Here is a 27,636-nt window from a genome sequence, read left to right on the forward strand (position 1 = left end):
TTGATGGCTGTGGTAGTATATAGTTGTAATCCCAGCACTTGGGAGTTTGAGGCATGAGGATCTCCATGAGCTCTAGGACAGCCTGGACTACACAATTAGTTCAAGGCAAGCTTAAACTGCATCATGAGACTTTGTCTCGAGAGGGAGGGAGGGAGGGAGGGAGGGAGAGAGAGAGAGAGAGAGAGAGAGAGAGAGAGAGAGAGAGAGAGAGAGAGAGACTGAGAGAGAGAAGAAAGAAAGAAAGAAAGAAAGAAAGAAAGAAAGAAAGAAAGAAAGAAAGAAGAAAGAAAGAAAGAAAGAAAAAGGGAAACTATGTGGGCCAGCAGGGTACACCAGTCTCTGGTGGAGGTGATCTGCTGAGCACCTACCCTGTCCTGTGGGGTCTGGTACCACCTCCCTTCCTGGTGCCCTGGTAGGAGGCCACCTGCCATCCCCTGTGCTTAGTGCTCTGAACTTTGGTTACCTGTCTTTATCCCCATCTGCACAGTGCTGTGTGCCTGTGGGTAAGGTAGCTCCAGAGCAGAGGACCATCCTCCCTTCCCCCTGGTGTTCTGGGTTCCAGCCAGTTGCGGTTTCTGTCACCAAAGGGTAGGAAAACCTGAGGACCTTAGGAATGGAGTCTGCATCTATGTCAAGGGCCCCTGGAAATGCCACTACTGTCCAGTGCCTCAGGAACATCCTGGAGCTGGAGAGTAGCTCACATCCTCAGAGAAAGCACCAGGATGCCAGCTGATCACATCTGCACCCCACTAGTGACCACTGACAGCCCAGTCCAGGGCAACCAGGTATACAATGGGTCACTCCATTTGAATCTGCATCCAGGGGACAAGGCCAGGTGCAGGTAGTGTCACATAGTGCCTGCATGTGTGTCCGGTGGCATTCTGGAAGCTGGAAGTGAAGAGCTTTAGGAGAAGCTGCTAAGGGAATGGGTGAAGGCCAAGTTAAAGAAAGAAGGCTGCTATGCCCACAGAGGCAGGCTGGGAATGTCCCCAAGTGGGTAGACTGTAAAAATAAAGCTCTAGCCTGCATCACCAGCATGTGGGTTCACAATGCTGCGTGTAACAAGCACACCAGTTTCCAGGACCAGGTGCCCCTCTGTCAAAACTCAGCCTGGTGAAGAAGCTGAAATCAAGAGAAACTGACTTGTAGGCTCATTGCAGAGATGGCCCACCTTCCAGGTGGTCTTTGTTTGTGGAGCTGGGTCAGGTCTTATCTGCGAGCTGCAGTCTTGGGCTACTTGTCCTCCAGCTACCACCCCAGCACCCACCTCAGCAGCCTGAGTGTAACATCTAGCACAGCTCCTGACATTTTCTGGGGAAGGATGGTAAAAGGGTTGAGAGGTAAAGGTAGCAGACAAAACACAGAAAGCCGAGGTGGAACTCCCTCCTGCTGAAAGGAAAAGGAGCTGCTCAACCCCTAGCCAGTTTATCTATATTCTAAGGTGGCTGAGGTCAGTTTTAACCTCTCTGCCTGGCACAGTGCTCGCTTGCCTAAGCACCTCTCATTGTGGAGCTGGAGCAGCTTTTTTTTGGTGGCTTGCTTCATGCGTGTGATTGATCTTCAGTTTTAGCTGCTCCCTACACTTGGGTATCAGATGCTTCAGTGTGTTCTGGGTTTTGTCACAAAATACATGAAGCTGCAGCCTTGGAGTAGAGAGGTTGGTACGGTTCACATCTGACAGGGGCCTGGCTGTGTGTCAACATGGCAGAGAAGCAGGAGACAGTCAAGGGATGAGCATGTGGGATGGTCCTGCGCTGCCCCCACCCTTGGGAGCACAGATCCACTCCCCAAGGCAGCCCGGGGCGAGATCTGGCAGCCTGGACATGGGTGACAGGCGACCCCAAGCTGGGGGCTGGGCCACAGGGAGAGACTCATTCTTGGCAGTTTTATGTCTTCTGAAACGTTTGGAATTTTGTTCTGTTTCTCTATTGCTGCTGTAAAATTAAGTGGAGTATTTCTAGAAAGAGATCAGTAGTGGTGACAGTTCCAGGGTGCATACGAGCACTAAATAGGATGTTGCGCAGGACTGGCTCAGCTCGCCAGAATGAGAAACAAGACTGTTCTCGGAATTTCAGGCTTCAAAAGTGACTTCCAGCTGGAGTTCTTGAACAGCCTGAAGATATCGTTACCCTTTTTCAGATAGGACACCCAGCTCAGTCTTAAGAAACTTCCTTATCCCTGTGAGTCCCACTGGAGACAAAAGTTGGAGTTTTGCAAGAGCCCACAGCAGCTCTCAGGAGGCAGAGTGTGAGGGCGAGCACCTTCTCAGCAGGCTTCAGAGTGGCCAGGGGCATGCGGCAACAAGCAGTGGAGAAATCAAGGCGTGTCCCTCGGGAGTAGTGTGCTGAAGGGAGGAAGGAGACTTGCACAAGCCCTGTGCTCCTGACTGCTACATGGAGGGAAAACTCTCTAGCTGTGACAGGCTGTCCTCCCAAGTGTCCCTAGCTGTGATGGGCCACCTTGCTGGGTTTCCCCTAGCTGTGATTAGGACAGGTTGTCTTATAGGTGTGCCCTGACTGTGATGAGCCATTACTGCAGGTGTCTCCTGACTGGTTGTCCTGCCAGGTATCACCTGGCCATGACAGGCTGTCCTAATGATATACTCTGGCCATGAGGAGCTTTCCCTTGGTCTGAAAGTGAGAATCACATTTGTGACAGAAAGGCAGATTGCCCATGTTGTACCCCTTAGCTACAGTCATTGTGAATAACCCAAAGCTGAGAGGAGCCATCAAGGCCCCTGTCCTCCAGACACACATGCATATTCATGCACACATGCTATGTGTGTATGACACGCATGTGTGCACATGTGTTCCAACTGTAGCTTTTGTCAACAAACATTCCTACTGGAGCCTCGCATATCTACAAAGGAAGTTCTTCTGCCTCTGTCTGGAGAGGAGGATACAGAGGCAGTCAGGGGCTATGACCACCATCCCGTCCCTGGTCCTATTCCTGACTGAAGAAGACCTGAGGTGACACATGGGCAGGCAGTGTCTCCATGTCAGCAGGTCCTCAGAGACCACTGAGCAAGGCTGAGGGATGCCCCAGAACATGGTGTGCTACATGTAGTGAACTTGCAGGGTGGGTTATGGCCTTGCCTGGTGTCCCTGTGGGTCCATCACCTGTCCCCACAGGCTGAGTGTCCTCTGAGTTTTCTCTGCATGTGTTTCCAGGGAAGGTGGCCATCCGGAAGGAGGACCTGCAGAAGTACCACAACAGGGACACCTGGTTCCAGCTGCAGCATGTGGATGCTGACTCAGAGGTGCAGGTGAGTCTGGGATGGTGCCGAGCCCAGGGTGCGGATGGAGCCCAGACTTCGGGCCTCACAGGCACGATGACTGGCAAATGCACTTGCTAAATTGTGCTGGGATTCTTAGTTTTTTATCCCTTTGGTTATTGCCACACTTCTAGTTAGAAGACTTAAGTTTAAACACAGATAAAGGAGTAGAGCGGGAGCTTGGTAAAGGTAAAGAGCAGACTAGGTGACAGGCAGCTGTGGAGAGCTAGAGCAGGTTTCTGGCTCAAGGACCTCTGAGCTTCCCATCCTCCCCCAGGCTCCCATGATCGAGTACCCCAACACCCACAGTGCTGGGTGCCTGATGACAGGTGTGGGACTGGGTACCAGGCCCCTGGGGGAGCAGCTACAGGGGTGTACGTGTGTCTTGGTTACTTTTCTCTAGTTGCTGAGACAAAATACCCAATGCCCAAAGTTAAGGGAAGAAAGGTTTATTAGCTCAAGTTTGTGGAGGTTTCAGTCCATACTTCCTGGCTCCAAAGTGGGGTGCGGTGGTGGGTGGCAGCCTCAAGGCAGCAGAGGGCAGCAAAGCAGCAAGAGCAAAGGGGGACAGCAAGCCTCTTTTCTCTTTCATGATATGCAGGACCCCCCCACCCCCTACTCCCCCAGGGGTGGGTATACCATTCACACCATCTCTGCAGGAGGAGGATGCTGAGTTCCTTAGTTAAATTTCTAAACCTCTCAAGTGGACACAGTGTACCAACATTACAACATGTCAGCTGAGTTGCCCTTAGGCTGCCTGTAAGGGAGTACATAGGGTCACCCAAGGGGCACATACTGTCCTGGCCCGGGATGGGGAGCGGCTGCAGAGCCCCTAGCCAGCCAAGTATCGAGCACATGCAGGCATTCACACTGAGGTGCCACCCTGCCAACACAGTGCAGGGCAGAAGCTGTCCCCAGCTGTTCTAGCTCGGGTCTGGTACCCAGACTGCCACCTGGATGTCCCTGCGAGCTGTCTCCTTGGTAAGATGGGCTCTCTGTAGGCTGGGCCTACGTGTGTACCACTGAGGCGTGCAGGATAGTGTCACAGACAGACCCCCTAAGTAGGTTCCTGTGAGGACTTGCCCAAGGTGTCGAGGAGAGCAGTTCCATGCCCCACATCACCTGTGTCCTGCCTGCCTCGTCTTCAAGACCCTCTTGCTCAGCAGGCTTCCCCCGGTGAAGGCCAGGGCTCATGGTCACTGCTGAGGTCCCAGGCTGCTGAGACCCTCACGGCCCTGGGTTCTGTCCCTGGAGTTGGCAGAACCCATTCATGGCATGGGGAGGCCCAGGCAGAGTCAAGGGCTGAGCTGAGCCGAGCCGAGGTGGCCTGGGTTCCTGCGCCTCACACAGAGACTCTTGCTTCCCCTATGAGCTCTGCCTCCCAGAAAAACACGGGCCTTTAGCCTACATGTTGCGGGTTATCAGCGGCCACAGTGACTGGAGAACCAACGGTACCCTGGTGCGAGTGCAGACCCACAGAGATGCTAGTGCAGAACAGCCACCTGCCTGTGCTTGGCTTGGGACTGAGAGCCTCAGCGTTCTTCTACGCCGGGCTACAGCATGCAGTGCCCTCTTCTCAGCCTCGCCCACGCCTGCAGCTGTGGCACCGGAATGAGACCTGTGCTGTGCACAGCAGCAGACATCAGCAGGACTGCTTCTTGGTGGCATTTCCCAGATTTGCTTGGCTTTACTGACAAGTGTGTCTTTTCCTTTTTTGCCTGTTTAGTTTTGAAATGGTTACAGATCTGTGGGAGGTTGGACAGGGATTCGTGACCAACCAATTTGTGTATTTTCAGAAGAACGGACATCAGAGGGCCCATCCCCAGGGCTCCACCTTATGACTCTGAGTTCACAGTGTGTAGACTTTGTTCTAATCTCTCTGCTTTCTATAGGTGTGGGTTCTGTATAATTTTTTCCCCAGTTCTTTTATTGTGTGGTGAAGCACACTATCAAATCACCAGTTTTAAGCATTTCTAAGTCTGGTTCTGCAGCACGAGCACACTCACATGGCTGTTCATCCATCATCACTGTCTCTCACCATAATTGGCCACTTCCCTCCAACAGACTGGTGCCCAGCACCTGCCACTCCAACTGGTAAACATGGGTGCCCTGGAGCCTCACACGAGTGACCTGCAACAGTCCTTGCTGTGTGAACTGGTGTCTGTCCACTCATCAGGCTGTGACCTGGGGCAGGTTTCCCTTCTCTCCTGGGCTGAGTTATATTCCATACAGCGCTCTGGCGAGTCTGTGATGAAGACTGGGCCCCAGCCCTGCTGGGCTCCTGGGAGCCTGGGTGGTGAGAGGCAGAGGACCCTCTGTGCCGTGCTTAGTACTTCTCTGTTGTTTCATTCTGGAAGCTTCTTACCCACAGAGTAACTGGGACAAGGAGGCAGCGTCTTGCCTCTCTCACTCTGACCTTTAAGTTGCAATGATATCTTTGCTCTGCAGTCATCTCTCATTTTGAAATGTCGCATTCAAAGTTTCCTGCTGGGTGGAGTGCGTCTGTGGCTCCCTGGGTCCTTCTGCTCCTTATGGCAGGAGGAGACCCATACTCAAAAAGACCGTCACACTCTGGCTAGCATCACAGGAACAGGGAGAGGCAGCCTATGATGGCCTGCTGCTTCTGGAACTGGTGTCTCTTCTAAAGGTGCCCAGAGTGCCCCTGTCTTCCTCTCCAGGACATTCCATGTTTATAAACTGGCCAGAGACACACACAGCATCAGCAGCCACCACCCTCAAGGTGATCTGCTCAATAGCCACTGATGGTGTGGAATTGGGGGGATTTTGTCTTTTGTGAATCAGACAACCTAGAAGGACACTGGAAGGCATCCCTAGGACAGGCTTGGCCTTTGGGTCGTTCTGAGGACTTGAGGGGGCACAGAAGGCCAAGCTCCATCCACCTTCCTGATCTTCATCTTGCTCTTTGCTTCATCTTCTCACTTCAAGAACCAGTGGCCACTCAGATGGAGACAGGTCAGCAGGTGTTACTCACTGTCACAGGCTCCCATACGGACCCCACATTCTGGGACCAGGCCACAATTGTTCTTACTTCTCAGAGTGGCCCTTTCCGGGAGGATCTTCCTGAGAAAATAAGGAGCTTCTTGTAAACTGACAAACTCTGGTTTCCGGGCAGTTTAAAGTGTACAGGAAAGCTGAATAGGCCCAGAGGCCTCGTCCCAGCCCTGGCCAGCCCCTGTGTGGCCTGGAGCTGGTACACAGCAGTCACCAAAACCCTCAATCCTGTTAGCACCCCTCACTGCTGGTCTTAGGAAGCCACACCTTCTCTTTTGTTCCTGGTAACCCTGGCTTGAGGTTTATTTCTTTGTTGATCTGGTCAGAGCATCTGATTTTGGGCCTGATGGTTCTTTGATTTACTGTTTTTAGTTTCATTAATTTCTGATCTAAGTTTTATTTCTTCTCTTTTGCTTCCTGTGAATTTAGCCTCCTCTTCCTGGTGGAAGTCATTGATCCTGGATTTCTCTGTCTGTGTATTTGGCAGGTTCTAGGTTTCTGTCTCAGTCATATTTTTGCTGCATCCCACAAATTCTAAGTTATATTTTCATTTTCTTTTGTTTTACTCTACGTCTAAGTGTCTATCTTGGTTACTTTTCTTGTTGCTGAGACAAAATACCTCATACCCACAGGTGAAGGGAGAAAAGGTTTAGTTAGCTCGCAGTTTGTAGAGGTTTCAGTCCAGAAGCAACTGGCTCCAAGGCAGGGTGGCTTGGCAGAGGAGAACACTTCACGGTGGGCAGAAGGTAGTAAAGCAGACGAGCGGAAGACAAGCCTCTTTCTGTCCCTTATACTGTATCGAGGCTCCTAGGGTTAGGGCAGCGCCAACCCAATCAGTGGACTGATGTAGTAATCACCCACCCTTCATCCCAGCACCCTTAATCCTAGCACTGCACCAAGGATCAGTCACATACTGTAGATTCCACCGCCTTTGCGAAAGCCCCACTTGTGACTGCTCCTGGAGCACACCTAGCCCAGCTATACCAGTGCCTCTGAAGACTGCTTTGGCCCAGGTGATATTTAGAAGTGCAGTGCTCAATCTGCAGGCACTTGGGGACTCTCAGCTTCCTTCCCTTTCCTCCCTAGGCTCAGTCCCTATGTGGTCTGAGAGAGGAGATGGAGGCTTCTTCTTCCATAGCTGCCTGGCAGGAAGAGTGCAGTCCAGTAAGCTCAAGCCCCGCTTGCTTCATGAGGCTGCCCATTGCCCTGTTGCTTCTTACACTTTCTTTTTCTGGAGCTAGGGTGAGACCAGAGCCTTGTCGGGGAGCGCTCACCTCGGAGCCATGGCCCAGCCCACGTTAGCTTCTTGGTTCCTCTAGTCCCTTGATGAACTAGGAAGGAGAAGCTGCCAATAGCACTTTCTTCTCAGTCCCCACTGCTTTTCTCACAACCAAAATAAAACCTGGGACACTGGGTGGTGCCATGGACAGGCAGGCTTTGCAGCCAGAGGTGAGCATGGGCAAGCAGGCCAGACACACGGGGTCCTTGCAGGTCCTGCCCCAAGCAAGCCCCGGCAGAGACCAGAGCCAGGCTTCTGTCTGTGCAGGGAGGTGCCTTTCCCCGCCGAGAAGCCACATGCCCAGGTGTGTGCCAGAACACAATGCCTTCTGCCAGCCTGAAACCGAGGGTGTGACCCTGAGGGCCATGTTTCTGTTCTGGGTTGTTTGTGACGAGGTCAGGTCACCTGCCTGTGAGAGGCAGTGCCCCAACCTCCACCTCATGCAGGAAGAGGGCCTTGGTGCTGGTGGGACACTGGAAGTGCTACACTTCCCATGGGTCTGCAGGGCAGTGTAGTGTAGCTGTTTGGTCCCCAAGCCTCCATCCCATGGTGTGTGAGAAAGGCACAGGAATCCAAGAGCTGCTTGGGGAAAACAGGAAATGATAAGGAAGTTGCCGCTGCACCGTTGGCTCTGGGGCCTTTGGCCCCCTGATGCACACACAGTCTCCGACTTCTAAAGGTCCCTGGACAAAACCCCACTCTCGGCCCTTCTGTCTGACTCCCTTGCAGATCGAAGAATTACCAAGTAAGGGTTGGTGCTCGTGGTTGGTCCTATCCTCTGATGGCAAACTGCTCCCTTGGTCCTGTGTGTTGGCCTGGTTTGGTACTGCAGGGCTCTTGTCTTGAGGAAGCGTACTGCTTCTTAGGGCCATAGGCATTATGGCCGTCATCCCAATCTCTGAGCTGCTAGGTTCAGGTAAAGAAATGGAACCACAGATGCCTGTCCTCCTAGCTGTCACCAGTTCAGCCACAGGGCCATAAGGAACTATTCCCAGCCTCCTGACCCCACCCATCACTGGTCCCTGAGGCTTTCTAGGTGGAGAGGCTGGGTCCAGCATGAGAACCTGGAACAGAACAATAACAGGGAGGCCTTGTCTGCTGGGCAATTGACAGTGGACTTACTATTGTTCTGTGCCCATGGTTCATGCCTGGGGACATGGGGTATGTCACTGGGCACCAGGTGCTTACCCAGGTGGTGCTGGAGGCTCCAGCAGGATCCGTGAGAGCCAAGTGGAATGAAGCAGTCAGGTGCTCCCTGAGCAGAGCCAAGAAGCCTGCAAAGCTCAGAATGTGCCAGGTCTAGTCATCTCCCTGTGTGGCCACCGTTCACAGGTAGAGCAAGCGGCGTGGCCTGACATGGACCCCTGACTAATGCTCGTATCCCAGCACTAGGCACCCTGCTGTCTATTGCTCCTGTCTTTGCTCACGTGAGCAAGACTCAGGAGGGCAAGTCCAGCCTTGGCTGAGTCTGGGAGAAGTGAGCACAGTCCCTGCCACCTCTGCCCACCATGGCCACCACTCCTCCCAGCAGGTCCAGGCAAGTACAGGTAGACAGGTCCCCAGATGGATCCACTCGGGCACAGGTTTGTCCCCATGCTGCCACCAGCTTGACCAATGCTGTCTGGTCACATGGCATCCTGGACTCAAAACCAGGCAGCATATGAAGGGTCCCTCCCTACTGGAGGGTCAGTGCCCTCTGTGGGTGTCCAGCTTGGCCTCCCTTTCTGTTTCTAAATACTTCCACTTTAACGCTCACATCACACTGTGTGTTCCCTCGTGACCCTACCCAGAGCAGGGTCTTGCTCTTGGAAGCACCGAGGGTGTTATTTTCTGTGGGACCAGGGTTCAGTGTCCTCTCCTTCCTGGAGAAAGCAGAGGCAGACTAGGAAGATCCCTGGAGCCTTTCCTCTTCCCATGCCTGCCCTGGGCTGACCCAACTGCGGTGTGTAATGAGTGTCAGGGTCTAGCACTTTGGGACTGCTCATTCTGAAATTGCGTGGCCTGCAGTGACCTCCCCTTAGCAGCCAACCTCAGGGTGTATATCACAGTGGGCTGGAAGTACGGCTGTCCCAGGGACTGGACGGCCCTCCCCCTCCATCCCAGCACTGCCCTCTTATGGGCCATAGCCGTCACTTTGACTGTGCCCCACCCTGACCCTCCCTTGTCCTTTGCAGGGCAAGGTGCACCTGGAACTGAGGCTGAGCGAAGTCATCACTGACACAGGTGCTGTCTGCCACAAGCTCGCCACACGGTAAGATGTGCACCACAAGCAGCAGGTCAGGGCTGGGGTCTGGGGATGCTTCTCCTGTTCCACAGGCCCTGGCTTCTGTCTTGGGTGCCTAGAGGAGTAGGCACGACACCCCTGCACTCACTGCCCCTAGATCTCACTGGCTTCTCCCCTGCACAGTGGGCCCAGGTGGGGACAACCGGACATGGCTCAGGTAGGAGGGCTGCTGGGCGTCTTTCTTTCTTTCTTTTTTTTTTTTTTTAGGCGGAACCGGGGATTGAACTCAGACCCTTGCACTTGCCAGGGAAGCGCTTATTCCACTGAGCCATCTCCCTGGCCCCTGCTGGGCATCTTTCTTGCCAGGAGTGCAGGCATAAGTCCTGGTGCTGGAGCCATTGCAGCCTGTTCTTGTTGCTGTAACAAAGTGCCCCAGCCAGGGGATGTGCAGAGAGCAACTGGTTTGCCTCCAGTTGCTGATGAGGGCTTCATATTTATCCCACAAAGGCGAGGGACTCCCCTTGGGACAGTGGTGGGAGCTCAAGTCTCTTCCTCTGCTCACAAAGCCAGCAGGGCATCTGGCCCCACCTCATGACCTCAGGTACCCTATTACCTCCTGGGCCACCAGTGACACCAACACTTGGCTTTGGAGGTTGTGTCTGGGCCAACTGCTATTGGACACACATTCAAGGTCCCAGAGGGACCATCCTGCCACCCTTAGTGAGCAGAGATGGGGCTTCTCTCTCCCAAAGGCACCCTTAAAGCAGTGTGCTAGCGTGGTTGGGCAGCGACTCCCCTGAGTAGAATTCACACAGAGCTGGGTTCATTGTCGGGGTTTCGCACTCTGCTCCTCTGAGGTGGGCAGTAGATAAGCAGGCTCCTCCACTCTCATAATGGCCCTTGTACTCCATGGCCCCTGGTTAAGACCACTCGGTGTGGTGCTGTGTGCTCCTGGGACTGCTGGGGCTGTGGATATGCACAGGGCAGGGAGAAATGACCATCTGCCGTGAGGCCCTGTGGGCCCATACAAGTTCTTGGCTGAGCTGAGCTCCCTGCTATAACCCAGGTGCTGTGAGATGCATGTATTTATAGTCTTGAAAGCCTCCAAGGCTGGGCTTGCAGCACCCAGGCCCCAGACCTGGGTGTGGGCAGAGGTGGTTTTCTTGGGCATAGGTGTGAGTGTAACCAGGCAAGGCTGAGGTCTCCTGAGCAGGCTGGAAGTTGGGGCTGTGCTGGGTGGAGGTCAAGGCCAAGACGGGGCCAGGCCACCCCCCCTTCCCTCTGATCCATCACCCCTGGGGTCTCTCTGAGCAAGATGCTCCCTGGGAACTCAGGCTGAGGTTGTGAGTCACCTGCCTGTGTCCGTAGGGCGTGTGTCTCCCCACCTGGCGCTGCTCTGCAGCACTGCTAACACTGAGGGACCTGCAGTCGGGGAGCCCTCAACAGCCTTACCCAGGGGGAGTGTTCTTCAAGTGAGCTTGCTCCCAGCCCTGGAGTGGCTGAGGCAGGGAGGGGGCTTCTTGCAGTCTGGGATCTTTCTGGAGAGGAAATGGTGAAGCCTGGCCGTAGCCCAGAAGGCGGTGACCATGGCTCCCAGGTCACCTGAGCTTTTTGTGCTCTCTAGGCCTTTGTTTGCTCAGTACAAAGGAAAGAAAAGAGTGAACATGGCACAGAAGCCAGTGACTTGTTTCCTTGCCTCAGTTTCTCCTTCTGAGAAACAAGAGTGAGAGCTACTGCTCTGTGGACACCAGCTGTGGATGAGAGCATCTACATGCGGTGCATCTGTGGCTGTTGCCTGAGCACCACAGGCACATGGCTGTTTCCTTGGACAGCAAGAGCGCACCCAGGAGAGGGCGGCTGCATATAGGGCCCTGGGAACGTGCGGGGCTGGCCCTGTGCCACCTGTACCGCGGATTCTGGGGTCCAGGGTGAAGGCTCCCAGGCAGATGTGGAGATGCATGGAGGAAGCGCCAGAGGTCATGGGCATGTGGGGTCTGGCCAACCTCAGGAAGGCCAGCACCAGACTTGGGAGCCCCATGGCTTATCAGACCTGCAGCTTCTCCCAGGGCCCTGATGGCTGCTAGTCCTGCAGTTATGGGCAAGGTACCCTTCCTGTACCACCCATCTGGCTCCCAACCGCAAGAACGTGAGCTCTGCCCCATGGCTCCCAAGACAACATCACCACCACTACTCTCATGGCTTTATTCCCTAAGGTTTAGAGAAGGCATTCACGGGCAGCAAGAAGGCTCTGGACCCCACAGTGCAGAAGGAGCAAGCCCTGGTCCTAGACTCTGTCTCTGGTGTAACTGGTGTCCCTTGTCACCTGTGATGGGTTAGCACTTTGTGGACAGCTACGAGAAGGTCGAGTCCCTCAGCCTAGGGCCCCAGGTTTCCATGAGGAAGGAGCTGGTCAGCCCCAGCCTGCCATGGGTGCAGCTCCATATGTGCGTGCACTTGTGCATGTGTGTGTGGTGAGGTATTAGGATGCAGCCACCGTCCTGGCGAGTCCTGCAGGGTCAGTGTCCCCATATCAGCCACTCTTGGTCTCTGTTTCTACTGTGCAGACAAACATGCCCCTCCTTGTGTGCCAGGGAGGGCTCTGCCTTGGGTTAGGGGCTGCACTGGGGGTCCCCAACCCCTCCTGAGGTCACAGGCCAGGCACAGGCCTCCTGTGGTTCTAGACAGGTCACCTGCCTTGCCTGGTACCAACCCTTTGAGCCCAGTGAGCCTGTCCTCTAAGTGTGACATCTTGGTATGTGCATGAATTTTCTCTGACCACAAGCAAACCACCAGGATTGTTGTGTAAGCTGTTTACGATGTAGGATGCTGAGTTTTGGCCTATGTTCCCTCTGAGACAGGACAGAGCTTAGTACTGACACCTCTGAGCAGGGCCTGGTGCTCAGGTCTGCAGTGTGGAGGCCAACAGGCTCCATGACACTCACAGGGGACTGGTGCCTTTGAATCTCCTCCAACCAGGAAAGGGCCTGTTGTCACTCAGGGTGTTGGGGATAGGCAGGCAGCAGGAGACAGAGCACTGTGTGAGGGCCACACCATCCTTAGAGCAGGAAGAGTGTTCTCAAAGAAGCTTGAAATGGAAATGATGTGGTCACCTGAGTGGGAAGGACCTGAACAGTCCCAGGCACTGTGTCCAGAGCCCAGCAGAAAACTGGATCCTGCACATAAAATTCACCATGTCTGGCATCTGCTTGACCCCCAGGAAGCAGGAAATACGAGCCATGACCAGGGGAGGAGCTGGAAACAGACCAGGAGTAACAGAGAGGCAATGAATCTGCGAGGTGGGCCTTGCAGAATTTCAGGATGCCCGGGAGTTGTCACCATCCGTCCCCTTCTGCAGATGGGACTCAGCGACTAAGTGAGGGGCAGGGCCTCTGCTGCCACCCCTGGGTAGCTGTGTGCCTACACAGCCCAGGGGGTGGGGTGGCGGCTTCCATGGGCAGTGTGCCCTCTATGGCGATTGGTTCTTGGCAACACAGACCCCTACCAGGCGTCCCGCCCCAGAAACACCGGCTGTGACTCGTCCTTTCTGGTCTGCAGGCCAGCAAGGGGGAACCAGGGCTGCCTGGCTCTTCCTGACTTGTCCTGTCTCCTCAGCATCCTCGAGTGCCAAGGCCTCCCCATAGTGAACGGCCAGTGCGACCCCTATGCCACGGTGACGCTGGCAGGACCCTTCAGGCAAGTTGTCCCAGTCCTGTCCACCCCACGCGCCACTCTGGTCCAGGGCATGGGAACCCCAAAAGGCAGGCGGCTGGTGCCCCCTGCAGGAGGATGAAGGAAGTGCTTGCTATAGTGGAATGTGTCATTTTTGACTCCTTTGGTTTCCTTGATTGATTTGGAATTGCTTTACCAAGAATAAGGCCTCTGTGATCTCCGTACTGGGTATTTCTGGCTCTGTAGTGATTCCTGATTTGCATACCATCTGGAGGTGGAGGCAAACAGAAGTGTTTATGAGATAAAGGCTGTAATGTTTGCCAGCTCAATTTTAAGGTGGGTTCAGAATCAACCGTGTTACTTTTAAACCTAACTCCTCCTTGTTCGACTGCAGATCAGAAGCCAAAAAAACAAAAGTGAAGAAGAAGACCAACAATCCCCAGTTTGACGAGGTGTTTTACTTCGAGGTTGGTGCTCCAGTGGGGAAGCCAGGAAATGCACCAAAGATGGAGCAGGAAGGGGCTGAGCAGTCCTTGTCCTTCTGGGAGAGGGCTAGGCCCATACGCCATCTGCATGCAGTCACCCAGGGCCCTCTTCCTCCTGGGACAGAAGGCGCTACTGCTCCCTGGGCTGCCTGGCTTGTAGGTGACAGTGGCAAGTTAATGCCGCCCAGGTCTTCAGGGCTCTGGGCTCACTGGTTGTGGGTTTTCATTTTTCTGGCTGCTCCACCCCAGCTTCCCTGGGCAGATGTAGGCTTGCTCCAGCAGAAACATGAGGGTTTCAGTAAAGGAGAAGTGGTGCAGCCCAGAGACTCCCTGGCTGCCTCCGGAACACACAGAAAGGTCAGGCAGCAGCTCAAGGGCCAGCACCTCTTGGGGCAGAGTTGGTGTAGGTCTGGGTGGGGTACCCAGGTGGGTGTTACTCCTGGCCTCAGCTCCCCCAGTGCTTCTTATGCACCAAGGTCTGGCAGTCGGGCAGGGCCTTGGTTGCGACTCCGCCTACACTTTCATAGGGCAGTGGCGGACCCAGCCTTAGAGACAAGAGTACTATTGTCCTGGGAGGTGGTGGGTCCCCCTGCTCAGTAAGTCAACGACCCCCAGCAAAGTCCAGGAACCATGGTCTTCAGTGGCAGCAAGGCTCCCAGAAGGCCTGGCCAGGGCCACTGCTGAGGCTTTCTGTGCCCCTGGACACTTCTTGAGTCTCCTGCTCCAGGGAAGGCAAGCCCCAGGCAGGGGGAGCAGAAAGTGAGGAAGTTACTCCCAGGCCGCCTTCTGCCAGGATAACCTAAACCCCCTTCTGTAGGAGCCACCTTCACCCCTTGAACGTGGCTGGGAAAGGGCAGGCAGCTAAGGGCTGTGGTGCTGGCCAGGCCAGTGAGAGGCAGGTGATGAGTGTGTGAGCTGGGACAGCGGTGTGTGGTCCTGCACAGGAGACAGGCTGTAACAGGAGGCTGCAGGAGGTGGCATTTTGGACACCTGGAGATTAAGAAGGAGCCAGCTTCTAGGGAGGCACCATGGGGATGAGGCAGGCGTGGCTGGGTGTTACACTAGCCGGTTCCACATGGGGAGGAGCCTAGTGTCAGGGGTCAGGCTGGAAAGGCAGCTGGGGCACAGGGCTCTGCAGACCAGGGCCAGGCAGGGAGCCCGTGGTTCTAGTGACCACCACCAGTGTGACATTCAGAATTAGGGCTCAGAGCTGAAGCATTGTACGCAGCACAGCTTTGTCCAAGTTTACAACTTGGAGCTGAAATCTCCTGACCCTGTGAAGGGGGCAGCATAAGCCCCGGGAAGCACTCCCTGGGACCCCTGGACCCTGCTGGCCATTTTGTTTTAAGAAGCTCACAACCCCTAAAATATTAGGAGGAAAAGCAGTGTTTGACCTTTCAGTTCTTTGATGCCTCCCTGGACACAGGCTCCCAAAGGGGGTCTTGAGGGTTGGGGCCGTGGGGCGGGGACCTGGTTCCAGGACCCTTGGAACTTCCTGTGGGTGGAAATGAGCAGAAGTCCAGGAGCTGCCAGCCTCCCAGGCCCTGGGGCACCCCCTGCTTTGGGGTGGGCAGAAGCCCCCAGAGTCCAAAGTCAGCCCTCGGTGTCCCAGGCCCCAAGCAGCGCCCTTCATATTCCTCCCAGTGGAGTCAGCTCCTGCCAGGACCTTCCGTGGTTCTGTGGGGCCCAGCAAAGCCAGGGTCAGCACACCAGGCAGCCACTGGCCCACGGCTGCTTCCCTCTGCGGCTGTCCCATGAGCACATGCAGCTTTCATCCATCTGCCCAGGTGACCAGGCCCTGCAGCTACAGCAGAAAGTCCCACTTTGACTTTGAGGAGGAAGATGTGGATAAACTTGAAATTAGGTAAGAAGCTTTCTGATGGGTGGTTTTTGTCTGCCCCTTGTTTGGGGCCTGGCAAGGGCAAGGTTCCTTCCCGCAGTGGCACCCCAAGAGCCACGTCTGGTGGGACTCTCATGAGGTGCATCATGTACCTCAGCCCAGTGGCTCCTCAGCACAGGCGAACCCCTCCATCCACCCAGCTACCTGACAAAATCCTGCCACCCAAGTCCCAGGGAACTGGGCATTCTGCAGGAAAGGAGGGCCAGGGCATCACCCGCCGTGCCAGGAAGCTTCACAAGCACTAGCATGTGCCTCACGGAGAGCCCTGCTGTGGTCTGTGGCTCCCAGGGACCCCACCCAGGCTCCTGCTCCTGCCTCCTTCAGGTTGTATTCAGTCTGAAGAGGCAGAAGTGCAGTTCAGGGAGGGGCTTGCCAGTACCCTGACTCTTCTGGATGAGGGTAGGTGCCCTTGTCCCTGCCAGGCCAGGCACTGTCCTGTACCAGCTGCTTGGCCCACAAGTTGCTGCCCTCACCTGCTTTGCAGAGCAGATGAAAGCTGCCTGGCTAGTGCTGGGGCAGAACCCAGGCTCACTGTGAGGCCCTGGGCATCCTGGACTCTCACCTGTCAATGAGGGTAAAGGTAGATGCCAGAGACTGGCTGCAGTAGTCTGGCTCTGTCACTTGCAGTGATCCCCATGGTTGCCTGTGCTGCCAGTGAGGGCTGCATCCTGCACCTGCTGCTCTGTTCATCCTTCCACACAGGATTCCAGGTGTCTGCCCCAGCATGGCTGTAGGCATTGTGGATCACCGCAGCTGACACTGATGGGCAGCTGGGCTCCAACCTTCCTGGAAGCAGGTGCCCACTGGGCAGGAACTGAGTGCTGTTTGTTTTCAGAGTCGACCTCTGGAACGCCAGCAATCTGAAGTTTGGTGATGAGTTCTTAGGGGAATTGAGGATCCCACTGAAGGTACTGCAGCAGTCCAGCTGCTACGAGGCATGGTAGGTACCTAGGAGTGGGGAGCAGCTTGGGCAGAAGGCTGGGGGAAGGGACCACGCCACCCAAGGCCAGTGCACCTGCTGCCAGTTGCGTAGGCATGGAAATAGTTTCTGACTTTTCATCAGGAAGGGGATGAGAGGTGACACTGTGCACACTGAAGCAGGAGGTACCTCATAGCCTAAGGCAGGGGACAGCACAGGCCTAGCTCTGAGGCCAGCTGTGGACTTTTGCTGCAGGATGTGTGGCCAGGGAAGCCTCATGGCCACCTCTCTAGCTGTGGTCTCAGCCTCACCATCCCTCCAAGCTGCCTCCATTTGGCCCTCCACTGCCTGGTGCCTTTGTCATTGCTGACCTCCAGAGGAGCTATGTTTGCATGTGGGACTGCACCACTGGCTTGTTGTGTTTGTCCACGTGCTTTGAGACAGACATGTGCCAGCAGGTGTCCAATTGACACCAGGTGCATTGTCTCACTCTGTGCCGAGGGCGAATCTGCCCTGGAATCTGCTTTCTCTGCTACGGTGGAGGATGGCCCGGCACCGGACTCACCTCCCATTCCCACTGAGTACACCCAGCCCCTCGGCAGAGGCAACCACCAAAACCAACCGGAGACTGAAATGGCCATGTGCTTTGGACATGGGGACTGATCTCAAGCTGCCCAGCCCAGGAGATAGGGCAGGGAGGGATTTGTAGCATGGATGAATAGGGGGAGTGCCCTGCTGAGGACTACAGAGTGATCCCGGCGCCAGCGCAAGCCAGCTTGCCCCTTTATAAAGGCTGCATGACACTGTCACAGTGGCTCCCATGTTCTTGCTGTCCAGTGTCCATCCTCACAGGCAGATGCCACCATGGGGCCCTGCTGGCCACTGCTTCCTTCCTCCTAGCAGGCTTCCCCATCTCCTCTCTTCTCTGCTTCTCTGCTGTCTAGAGCCCCATAGCCTTCAAGTGTGGCCCTGCACCCACCCCAGGCAGCTGTACCCTCGGATGGCCACAATCACATGGCCTGCAGGGAGCCCTGCGTCCATAGCTCTCCAGCCCCAGGATCTGGGAGAGTGGAGAGATGGTGGTGGCCTCACTGTGGCTATCCCCTTAGGTACTTCCTCCAGCCCCGAGACAATGGCAAGAGCCCAAAGCCTGATGACCTAGGCTCGCTGCGGCTGAATGTGGTTTACACAGAAGACCATGTGTTTTCTTCTGACTACTACAGCCCTCTTCGGGACCTGCTCCTGAAGTCCGCAGATGTGGAGGTGTGTGTGGGAATCATGCTCACCCTGCTGGGCCCTGTGTCTAGATCCCAGCCCTCTCCTCCCTGGAACCCTCCACCGTTCACTGAGCAGCTGCTGGCCTGCCCACCCACCAACCCTGTCCAGGCCCTGCTCATCTGCTTGGCCTCGCCTGCCCAGCCATGGCTCTGCCCACTCACCTGGCCTCTGTCTAGGCCCCTGCTACTCAGGGGTTGCACCTACTTGCCAGACCCATCAGTTCTCCTGCTGACTCACCTGGCCCCCTGCCAGGCCCGCCCATCCTCACCCGCTCTGCTGCTGGGCTTCCTCCCCCTGGTTGGTGACACTGGTGATGTCTCTTCTGACTGCCCTGACACAGGCTCAGTTACTGCTCAGATTTGCTGTTGGATGGTGGGTTGAGTCTGCTCAGGGGCCCCTGCTATGGGCTGGAGGTAGCCGCAGCCCCTCTGCCTAGCAGCCCCATAGCATCCACTTGTGTGGGCCCACCAAGAGGGTGGGAAGTGCTGGATGTGTAAGTGTGGTTGTCCCCCCTGATCCACTCTCCCCCTGCCCAGCCGGTCTCAGCATCAGCTGCCCACATCCTGGGCGAGGTGTGCAGAGAGAAGCAGGAGGCAGCTGTGCCCCTGGTGCGGCTCCTGCTGCACTATGGCTGTGTGGTGCCCTTCATCAGCGCCATCGCCAGCGCCGAGGTGAAGAGGACCCAGTGAGTGCCCCATCCTGTCCCCAGTCCCACTGAGCCTCCCTCTGTCCACCTCTCTCCAATCTGCAGTCAGGGTGGGCCCAGGTCCTAGAGGGCCCAGCTCTAAAGCTACCTCCCCACAGGGTGTCTGGGAAAGAGGAGTGACCTTCATGTCCCACCACAAAGGGTGACTGGTGCTCTGCTAGCCACTGAGCTTCTGGCAGCCCCAGGAGTGTGAACTGGGGAGTCCAGGTGCCTCGTGGAGTCAGGGGCCCAGGGTGGAGCACGGCCACCCCAGGACACAAGGCTGCTAAGGCTGCCTGTGTGCACAGAGTGAGGTCAGTAGCAAGGTGGATGTTGTGTGCCACTTCCGCTCTGGCCTTACAGCTGCCTGGGCTGTGAAGACCCTTCACGGGAGACATTTAGTGGCTCCGGGTGACCCAGGGCTCCCTGTGCAGCCTACCTGTCAGTGCTGGGAGCCACACCCAGGCACTCAGGGACACGCTCTTTCCTCATGGGCATGGAGGGGATGGCTGCCATGCTGGCCTGTTTTCTAGGGACCCCAACACCATCTTCCGAGGGAACTCGCTGGCCTCGAAGTGCATCGATGAGACAATGAAGTTGGCGGGCATGCACTACCTGCAGGTCACCCTGAAGCCCGTCATTGAGGAAGTGAGTGCTGCCAAGCGTCCCTGCCACTGGTGTCGCTATCAAAGACAGGGTGGCACCCAGCTGCCCATACCCAGGGCCCTTGTGTGATTGGCTGCCATGAGAGAAGGTGCCATGTGTGTCCCAAAAGTTGCCTTACTTCCTCAAATCAAAAAATGAGAAAACCCATCAAGCTACTGAAGAGAGAAGAGCATGCAAGAAAAATCAGGTTCTTCACCGGGCCCTGTGTGGCTGGGTGCTGTGGCTGTCCTGTCCAGGGCCCTGACCATTTGCTGTGTCCTTGCCACACAATGAGAGTCCCAAAGACTCTCATTGGCTCCTTGGTCAGGCCACGTCCGGAGAAGAGTTTTGTGAAAAGCAGGCTCTTTGCAAATTGAAAATGGCATCCTGCTCTGTGGGCAAACTTTGAAGTAAAAATATTAAAAAAGCTGAATGGGCAGGAGGTCGGGACCAGGCTGGGCAGCTAGCAAGCCTGGCTCAGAATAAAAGATCATGAAACACAAAGGGCCAAGGTTTAGCTCAGGGATAGAATGACTGCCGGTTCTTACGGCTTCATTAGGCTTGGCTGTGCCAGACCCACGCAGGTCGGTCTCAGCAAGTCCTGCTTGCGGTGAGGAGAGCTGTGCCTTCCCAGGCCAGCATCCAGGCTTCCTGGCTCCATCCTCCCAGCAGCCTGTGCCGTGGGGACCAGCGGCAGGGCCACAGTGCACCGCATGCAGACCCTGTCCACCCTCTAGATATGCCAGAGCCACCGGCCCTGTGAGATTGACCCCGTGAAGCTGAAAGATGGTGAGAACCTCGAGAACAACATGGTAAGAGCCTGCTGTGCTCCAACATGGGCTGCTGGATGGGTGCTGTCCCCAGGTCCTGGTGGTGGGGACAGCTATAAGGGGACCCTCCCTGGCCCAGCCCTCCTACCAGTGCTCCACATGAGGGCTAGAATGAGTTGTGAGTCCTGCTCCCACAAAGCAAATGGGGTACAGGGGCTGTGTCATTTTTCAGGAGGGAGGTTAGTATGCCCCGTGGTGTTGCTCACATCCCCCGACTCCTACCTGCAGGTGAGGCATGCCGCTCATGCCTTTTGGCAGAAGCGCAGCCCTCTGCCTCGAGTGTACTGAAGTCGATTTCAGTCCATGCTCAGGGATGTTAGCAAGGAGAGGACTGCAGGGTTTCCTGGGCTCTGGTGGTGTGTGCACTGTGGGTCTCTTAAAGGGAGGACATCCTGCATTGTCATGAGGTCCATCTTTGTGAGCGTCTGCTCTCGGCCTGACCCTCTTGGCAGGCCCTGACACTCCTCACCCCAGGGAGGTCAGGTCCCAATGCGTGTCCCATCCCAGGAGAACCTTCGGCAGTATGTGGACCGCATCTTCACCATCATCACTAAATCCGGGGTCAGCTGCCCCACTGTCATGTGCGACATTTTCTTCTCATTGCGGGAGGCAGCTGCCAAGCGCTTCCAGGGTGAGCACCCCCATGCCTAGCTACCCCAGTAGGTGCCCAGAGCATCCCCATTCTAGGAGTGGGTACCTCTGACAGTGCCCTCCTGTGCTCCCTGGCAGTAATCTCAGGGCCACTGAGCTCCTTCATGACCTCAGGAGGAGGCCCTCGGGGGCAGTCCCTCACCCTGCCTGGAGCTTTGAGCACTGTGAAAGGAGAGCACCCAGAGCCCCCTTGATCTCCATCTGTGGATTCCCTCAAACCCCAAACCCCCACTTACTCATGGACAGACCCCTGCAGAGCCCCCAGAACAGAGGGTTTCAGGAGGCAACGCCCAAGAACAAACTGAAGGGAAACAAATAGTAACACTACTCTCTCACCCTAGATGAGAACAAACTGCCCAATAGAAGGGCCTGGGGCTGAGGCTGTGACCCTTACACAGGGAACCCCATGGTGACAGCAGTCAGAGACAGAGACAGAGACAGAGACAGAGTCACACAGATAGCTATGGAGACAAACAGCCAGCCAGCTAGAGTGACAGAGACAAAAGAAACAGAAGCGAAGACAGAAATAGGGAGAGACACAGGGACAGCTACAGGCAGAGCTTGGGTCTGGCTTTTCCACAAAGCCTGGCAGGAGCTCGCTGAAGTTACAGAGCCCCTGGCTGCTGGGCTGCATCACGTGCAAGTGCTGTCCTCTGCTCTCAGATGACCTGGATGTCAGGTACACGGCTGTGAGCAGCTTCATCTTCCTGCGGTTCTTTGCACCTGCCATCCTGTCTCCCAGCCTCTTCCAGCTGACGCCACACCACACGGTAAGCAGCAGGCCACATACCCAGACCCTGCACCAGGCAGTCCTGTGCAACTACTGGTCCTCTGCTCGCTGGCCCCGTGAGCCAGGCAGTCTCCAACGAGCCATTCCTTGCAAGCTGGTCAGGCTTCCTAACCCAGTCAGTCCTGATAGACCTGCTAGGCCTGTGAGTTAGTCAGTTGCGCTTAGCCAGCCAGCCTGTAACCCAGTGAGGCCTTACTAGTCAGCCTTCTAGACCTGCCAGCATGCCAGCCCAGCCAGGTCTCTACAGAGCAAGTAGAAGGTAGAGAAAAGTGGGGGTGACCCTCTGGCCATCTGGAGCTTCATGCAGGTGGGCTAGCCTCTCAGTGTGCCAGCACACATTGCTGGATGGAGCACGGCTGCCTTTAAGCAACACTCTGCAGTGACCAGGGCCTTGGTGTCCAGCCACTATTACTGTACACCACCATGAAAATGCGGCACCCCTGTGACCCATACATGTTCATTTATCGTCCTTGGAGTCCCTACACTGTGTTAGGCCCCATCCAGGGCTAGGCAGCCTCACGGGGCTGACCTTCTGCTGGTGACAGGCCATATCACAGACAGGTGTGAAGGGAGACAGGCGGGAGGGGACTGCTGAGGGCAAAGCCCTCGGAAATGGCTTGTCTGTGGAGACAGCAGAGAACCATCCTGAGGCTGGGTCTGCAGACTTGGGAGAGACCCGGCCCAAGGGTGGGACCTTCCTGGGCCAGATTTCTGCATGTGGTGCCTGTAGAACATCTAGCAGCTTCTAGATGCCATGCTCATTCTGCCCTCCATGCTTCTGGAACTGATCACGCGTTTTGATAACTGGAACAAAGCCCACATTTCCCTCTGGTAGGACCTGCAGACATCCAGAACCCTGACGCTCATCTCCAAGACGATCCAGACTCTGGGCAGCTTGTCGAAGTCCAAGTCTGTGAGTCTGTGCTTTTCACATTCTCTTTTTAGGAACTCTGATTTTTGCTTATCTCTCTAGAAACCTTACATGCGATGCCTCACACATAGAAAAGGGAGTATGTTCAATGCAGTTGTAAAAATAAAGAGCAAAATGAAAAGCAGAACCCTGCCTCATGCCAGGAGCTTGAGCAGCAGAGCATTCCTGCTGACCTTCTAATGGCACTGAGACACTGCGCTCACCAGTGCAAGGCCGCTGGCTTTGGAGGGCACAGGCACGGTACTCGTCCGTGGTGGGTGTAGTGCTTGGCGTGCTGGGAGTGCGGGCCCCTCCAGCTTCTCTCAGTGGCCTTGGGGAGTGGCTGAGTCTCTTCTGTGTTTGTTTTAAGTGGCTTTGCTGCACCCAGCTGCAGGAGCCCAGGAAGGCTGTGCTTAGGTTATGGATCTAGGGCTGAGCCGCTGACACCTTTGGGTGACAACACTGCATCTCTCCATCATGTCACTTGCTAGACCAGACACTGGTGCTAGAGGGCCGGGGATCCCGTGAAGGTCTGCTGGGGCCTTTCACTCCCAGGGCCTGGGCCTGTTTTTCCCAAAGCAGGCCTATGATCTAAGCATTGTTTAGTGTGTGTGGCTGTTCCCTGGGTGGTGTCCGAGGCTGGCTGTGCGTCCTGACTGACCACCGGGTGACTATCTCATTGTAGGCCAGTTTTAAAGAGTCGTACATGGCAACGTTCTATGAGTTCTTCAATGAGCAAAAGTACGCTGATGCTGTGAAGAATGTGAGTATGTGGTATCAGCAGACATCGCCTTGCTCTCTCTGGACCTGGCACACCCAAGTCCAGGCAAGGCTACGGGTCATGAGGACCTTTGCAAGGGTGTTGGCCCCTCACCAGCTGTTCTGGGGTTTCTTGTCCCAGGGTTGGGGGCACTGCACCATATCTGGGAAGAGAGCCTTCTGGGTTTGTGGTTCTGCTGCTCGCCTATTGTGCAAGGCAGCACTGAGCAATGATGGGAGGAAGGGCTGGCGCTCACAAGAGCCTGCAGCTGATGGCAGGTATCCAAGCAAGTCATGGGAAGTAGACAGGGTGTTAGAGAATGACAGTTCTGGGTCCTCCCCTGCCCCACTCCCTGGCCAACCTGAACCCCATAGGGACTCTCCCGGTAGCTTCTCGGCAGGTCCTAGAAGTTGCAAGAGACACAGCAGGGCTGGGCTGGGGTGGGCCCATCCCTGGAGACAGACACAGGCCCCCAAATTTGCTGGTGTCCTCAGGAGATGTGCATAATCTGCCCTACTGTTGGAGCAGGCAGCCTTCAGTGCCTGACTCATAGTCTGATTTCCTCCTGACTGCAGTTTTTGGATTTAATTTCATCCTCGGGGAGAAGCGACCCTAGGAGCATAGAGCAGCCCATTCTGCTTAAAGAAGGGTAAGGTGGGACCACGGGGTGGAAAGGAGGGTGCAGGGCTGCTGGTTGGGGCAGCAGAGCTGCATGCTTTGAAGCAGGGATGAGGGTCCCCCACCTGAAGCCCCAGGATGCCCTAACAGCCCTGTGCCCTTCCTGTAGCTTCATGATTTTTTTTTTCTTTTTAAAAATTTTTTATTTATTTATTTATTTTTTTGTCCTGTCAGAGGTGGATATTCTATTGGCATCTAAACACTATAAGTGTTTGAATTCAACTAAACATCTAATACTGTCTAGCAGTCTATAATATTAGTGGATTATCCTCAGAAGTTATTGACTTGAGCCTTTTACTGTAGCTTCATGATTAAGAGAGCACAAGGGAGGAAACGATTTGGGATGAAGAATTTCAAGAAGAGGTGGTTTCGCCTGACCAACCATGAGTTCACCTACCAGAAGAGTAAAGGTGATCGCAGGGATCCCCTGAGTTCCATGTGTCTTCCTTGGAGGCCCGGGTAGGTGGGTGCTACCAAGTGGGGAGGCAGGGCCTGGAGACAGTGTGACCCCAGGAGCGCAGCACTCTGCCGGCGTGGGCTTCTGCACAGACACAGCACAGACGGGCGTGGGAAGGCCTCCTTGGCCCCCCACACTGTGGTCCCAGAGGGGGCTCCCCTCTGTCCTTCTGCTGCTCTTCCGGGGGGCTATAGTGCACACCAAAGCAGGGAGGGAGAACTGCCCGGAGCAAGGTGCTGTCTTGCTCTTCCTCCGGCTCCACACAGCCCTGAGGGTTGTTTGTCTGTGTTAGTGTGGCCATCTCTCTGCAGAACCCGGCCATAGAGCCTGGGGCCAGTGGCGGGGCAGTGGTGGAGCTAGGGGCAGTGGCATGTTGGGCTGCTTTCCCTGAATCTAAAAGGGCCAAGCTGTGGACAACTGGGGAGTGGCTTCCCTGAATTGGGAGGAGGTCACCTTCCTGAGCTCATCATGGATTGAAAACACATCTCCTTGGGCTGGCTAGATGCCCAGTGCTCTGGAACCCAGGGCTTCTCTAGCCTGAGGCCTCAGCTTCCTGACCTCTTTCATGGCAAGGAGAGGCTCACGCACCTCTGCCTGGGGCACCTTTCTACAGGTGACCAGCCCCTCTGCTGCATCCCCATCGAGAACATCCTGGCTGTGGAGCGGCTAGAGGAGGAGTCCTTCCGGATGAAAAACGTGAGTGCAGCTTGCTCACCCCAGCACTACCGCTGGGCCCAAACCCACCAGAAGACCATGCTGAATTTCAAGAAAGTTCTCTAGCAAGTTCCTGAGGACCTGCCTATGCCGGCCAGCATTCTGTCACTGTAATGAAGTGCCTGAGGCCATCTGTATAAGAAAAAAAGGGTTATTTTGCTTCTGGTTCAGAGTGGTTTTTGTCTTCATCAGATTGAGCCTGAATGAAGCAGCACCTTGTCGGGGGCAAGAGGAACAAGACAACAGGGAGGGAAAAAAGACAGGAGGGGCCAAGGTCCCAGTGTCCCCTCAAGGGCACATCCCTAGTGACCGGACTCCACCACTGGGCCCCTGTCTAGAGGGTCTATACCTCTGACACTGCCATCCATAGCACAGGCCTGGGGGAGGTTGTTAGGATCCAGATCACGGCCTGCCCGTGGCCCCCTAAGCTTTGTGTCCATATCACAAATCAGGTCGCGTTTGGTCCATCTGTAAAGGTCCCTAAAGTCTCAGCATTTCCATAGTGCAGGAAAGTCCGAGTCCAGAGTCTCCTCTCAGACTTGAGGCAAATCCTGAACTATAAAAATAGAAGTGAAAGTCCCATACTCCCAAGATAAACATTCCCATCCCAAAAGAAAAGAAAATAGCAAGAAGGAGTCACAGCAAAGACCAGAACCCAGCAGGGCAAGCGTGTGGTCTTGTAGCTCCATGTCCAGCAGCCAGGCCGTCTGGTGAGATGTGAGCTCCAACGGCTTGGTGGCCCTGCTGGTGTGTTCAGTCTGGCCACAGCCCACATGGTCTCTGTCTGGGGCAGGCTTCCGTCACTCACCACCTGCATCTTTCCTCGCCTGCGTTCCGCATTCCTGACACTTCCAGCTCCCTATGGTTGCATTGCAGCTCTGGATTCACCCTAAAGCTTCAGGCATCACAATCCCAGAGTCCCTCTGCTTGGCTTCTGACCCTGCTGCCTGTGGCTTCTCGAGCTCTTCTTGAAGCTTCAGTGGGGCACCCCACCCCTTTGCAGTGCTTGCCTTCTGCATGCCTGCAAAGTGAGCATTCTGTGGCCAGCACTGAGCCCTGTCCCCGGTCCAAGCAGCAGCAGGGTCCTCTGGGACCACAGCTGCAGTAGACTCTGAGTGTGGGGGTGACTAAATGTAGGGAAAAGAATAATAGCAAAACAGTTCCTAGGAAAATGGCTCCCCAGGAAGCCAGGGTTGTAGGTGAGGTCTTGTTGGTTTCTTAATTTTTTTTTTTTTAAATGTATTTAGTACAGGGTGTATAGAGTCCCACTGCATAGATTGAACTCCCAAGTGCTGGGATTCCAGGCACACACCACTATGTCCAGTCTCAGCTGCCATCTAAACACACCCCAAGGGTAGGCCTGGCACAGCATGCCGGGGATCAAACCCCCAGCCCCTGTACTCTGCCTAAGGCAGGCACGTTAGTCCACTGAGCTCTCTGGCTGGCCCCACTTGCTTACTTGTGAGATATCATCAAGCGTCTTTCCTGTTGCCAAGGGCCTGGCTTCTCCATGTGTTGAGAGTACTAATGTCTTTCACCTCTATACCTTCCTTAGCTGGAACTTTACATGGGCCTCCTTTCTGGCCAAACTCCAAGTTTTCAAGTCATTTTTCTTGGCTTTTTGCTCCCAATCCTTACTGTAAACCTTGCTCAAAGCAATCAGCAATACCCTTGCCACTGTCTGAGTGTTAAGCTGCCTTGAATTAAAGAGTAGCAGTGAACCTTTTAGAGCTTCCAGTGATAACAAGCAGCCCACTGTGGCACACGTACCACAGGTTCACCACCCCAGATTAGACCATCAGCTTTAAACCCATCTCACAGGAGGCTCACAGCCCAGACAAAATGTAGACAAGTTCTTTGCTGGAAGGTAGTAGGAATGGCCTCTAGTCCACTTCCCCACAGAGTGTTCCCCTCTGAAACCTCAGTCTGCTGTCACACTGCTGTGGCCTTCCGGTCTCTCCTTCAGAGCCACGCACTGGGCTCCCCTTGCAGCACTCTAGGCTTCTCTGGTGCTTATCTCCAAGCTACTCACAAACCAATCCCGACAGCTCCTGAACTGCATGACCAGGCACAGGCACAGCAACCGTCACTGTGACAAAATGCCCAAGAAAATCAACTTACAAGGAGGAAGGGTTCCTTAAAGGACATAGGTTCTGGAGTTTCTTTTTGGAAGCTTTTTACTTTCATATAATTTTGAACTTAAAGTCACAAAGAATAGCATAGGGACCCTGTGCACGCTCCCTGGCTTCAGTGCTGTGCCACCGGCTGGCCACCTCTTTCCTGCTCTCTCCATGAGCAATGTCCACGTCCCTTTCGAACCAGTGCTGGTACCGAGTCTGCAGGAGCCTCCAATGTTCACACATGACCATTTCCCGGGGCTCCTGCCTCCCAGGCCAGAGCTGGGTCAGCCCAGTGTGTCTCTGTCACCCCGTGGCCTAGGACCTTGTCCCACCTTTCTTTGTGGCTCGTAGCCCTG

General features: G+C 55.2%; 1 protein-coding gene across 6 annotated transcripts in view; it reads left to right on the forward strand.

Moving 5' to 3' along the window:
• Positions 1 to 27,636, forward strand: part of Rasa3 (RAS p21 protein activator 3) — a 118,812-nt gene that overhangs the window by 85,901 nt on the left and 5,275 nt on the right. For 4 of the 6 annotated variants that reach the window (XM_023715181.1, XM_004631148.2, XM_023715180.1 and 1 more), the window contains exons 4-20: positions 3,171 to 3,265; positions 9,740 to 9,816; positions 13,402 to 13,482; positions 13,853 to 13,925; positions 15,731 to 15,807; positions 16,679 to 16,783; positions 17,872 to 18,025; positions 18,577 to 18,725; positions 19,259 to 19,373; positions 20,108 to 20,182; positions 20,708 to 20,831; positions 21,515 to 21,621; positions 22,477 to 22,554; positions 23,237 to 23,314; positions 23,887 to 23,960; positions 24,293 to 24,399; positions 25,060 to 25,142. In XM_023715181.1, the coding sequence (XP_023570949.1) occupies positions 3,171 to 3,265; positions 9,740 to 9,816; positions 13,402 to 13,482; positions 13,853 to 13,925; positions 15,731 to 15,807; positions 16,679 to 16,783; positions 17,872 to 18,025; positions 18,577 to 18,725; positions 19,259 to 19,373; positions 20,108 to 20,182; positions 20,708 to 20,831; positions 21,515 to 21,621; positions 22,477 to 22,554; positions 23,237 to 23,314; positions 23,887 to 23,960; positions 24,293 to 24,399; positions 25,060 to 25,142 (1,652 nt within the window). Of the gene's footprint in view, positions 1 to 3,170; positions 3,266 to 9,739; positions 9,817 to 10,286; positions 10,391 to 13,401; positions 13,483 to 13,852; positions 13,926 to 15,730; positions 15,808 to 16,678; positions 16,784 to 17,871; positions 18,026 to 18,576; positions 18,726 to 19,258; positions 19,374 to 20,107; positions 20,183 to 20,707; positions 20,832 to 21,514; positions 21,622 to 22,476; positions 22,555 to 23,236; positions 23,315 to 23,886; positions 23,961 to 24,292; positions 24,400 to 25,059; positions 25,143 to 27,636 lie in introns of those variants that run through there. The other 2 variants (XM_023715178.1, XM_023715182.1) reach the window with 2 other exon arrangements.

This window comes from Octodon degus, unplaced genomic scaffold (genome assembly GCF_000260255.1).
Source record: "Octodon degus isolate 3935 unplaced genomic scaffold, OctDeg1.0 scaffold00039, whole genome shotgun sequence".
Lineage (NCBI taxonomy): Eukaryota > Metazoa > Chordata > Mammalia > Rodentia > Octodontidae > Octodon > Octodon degus.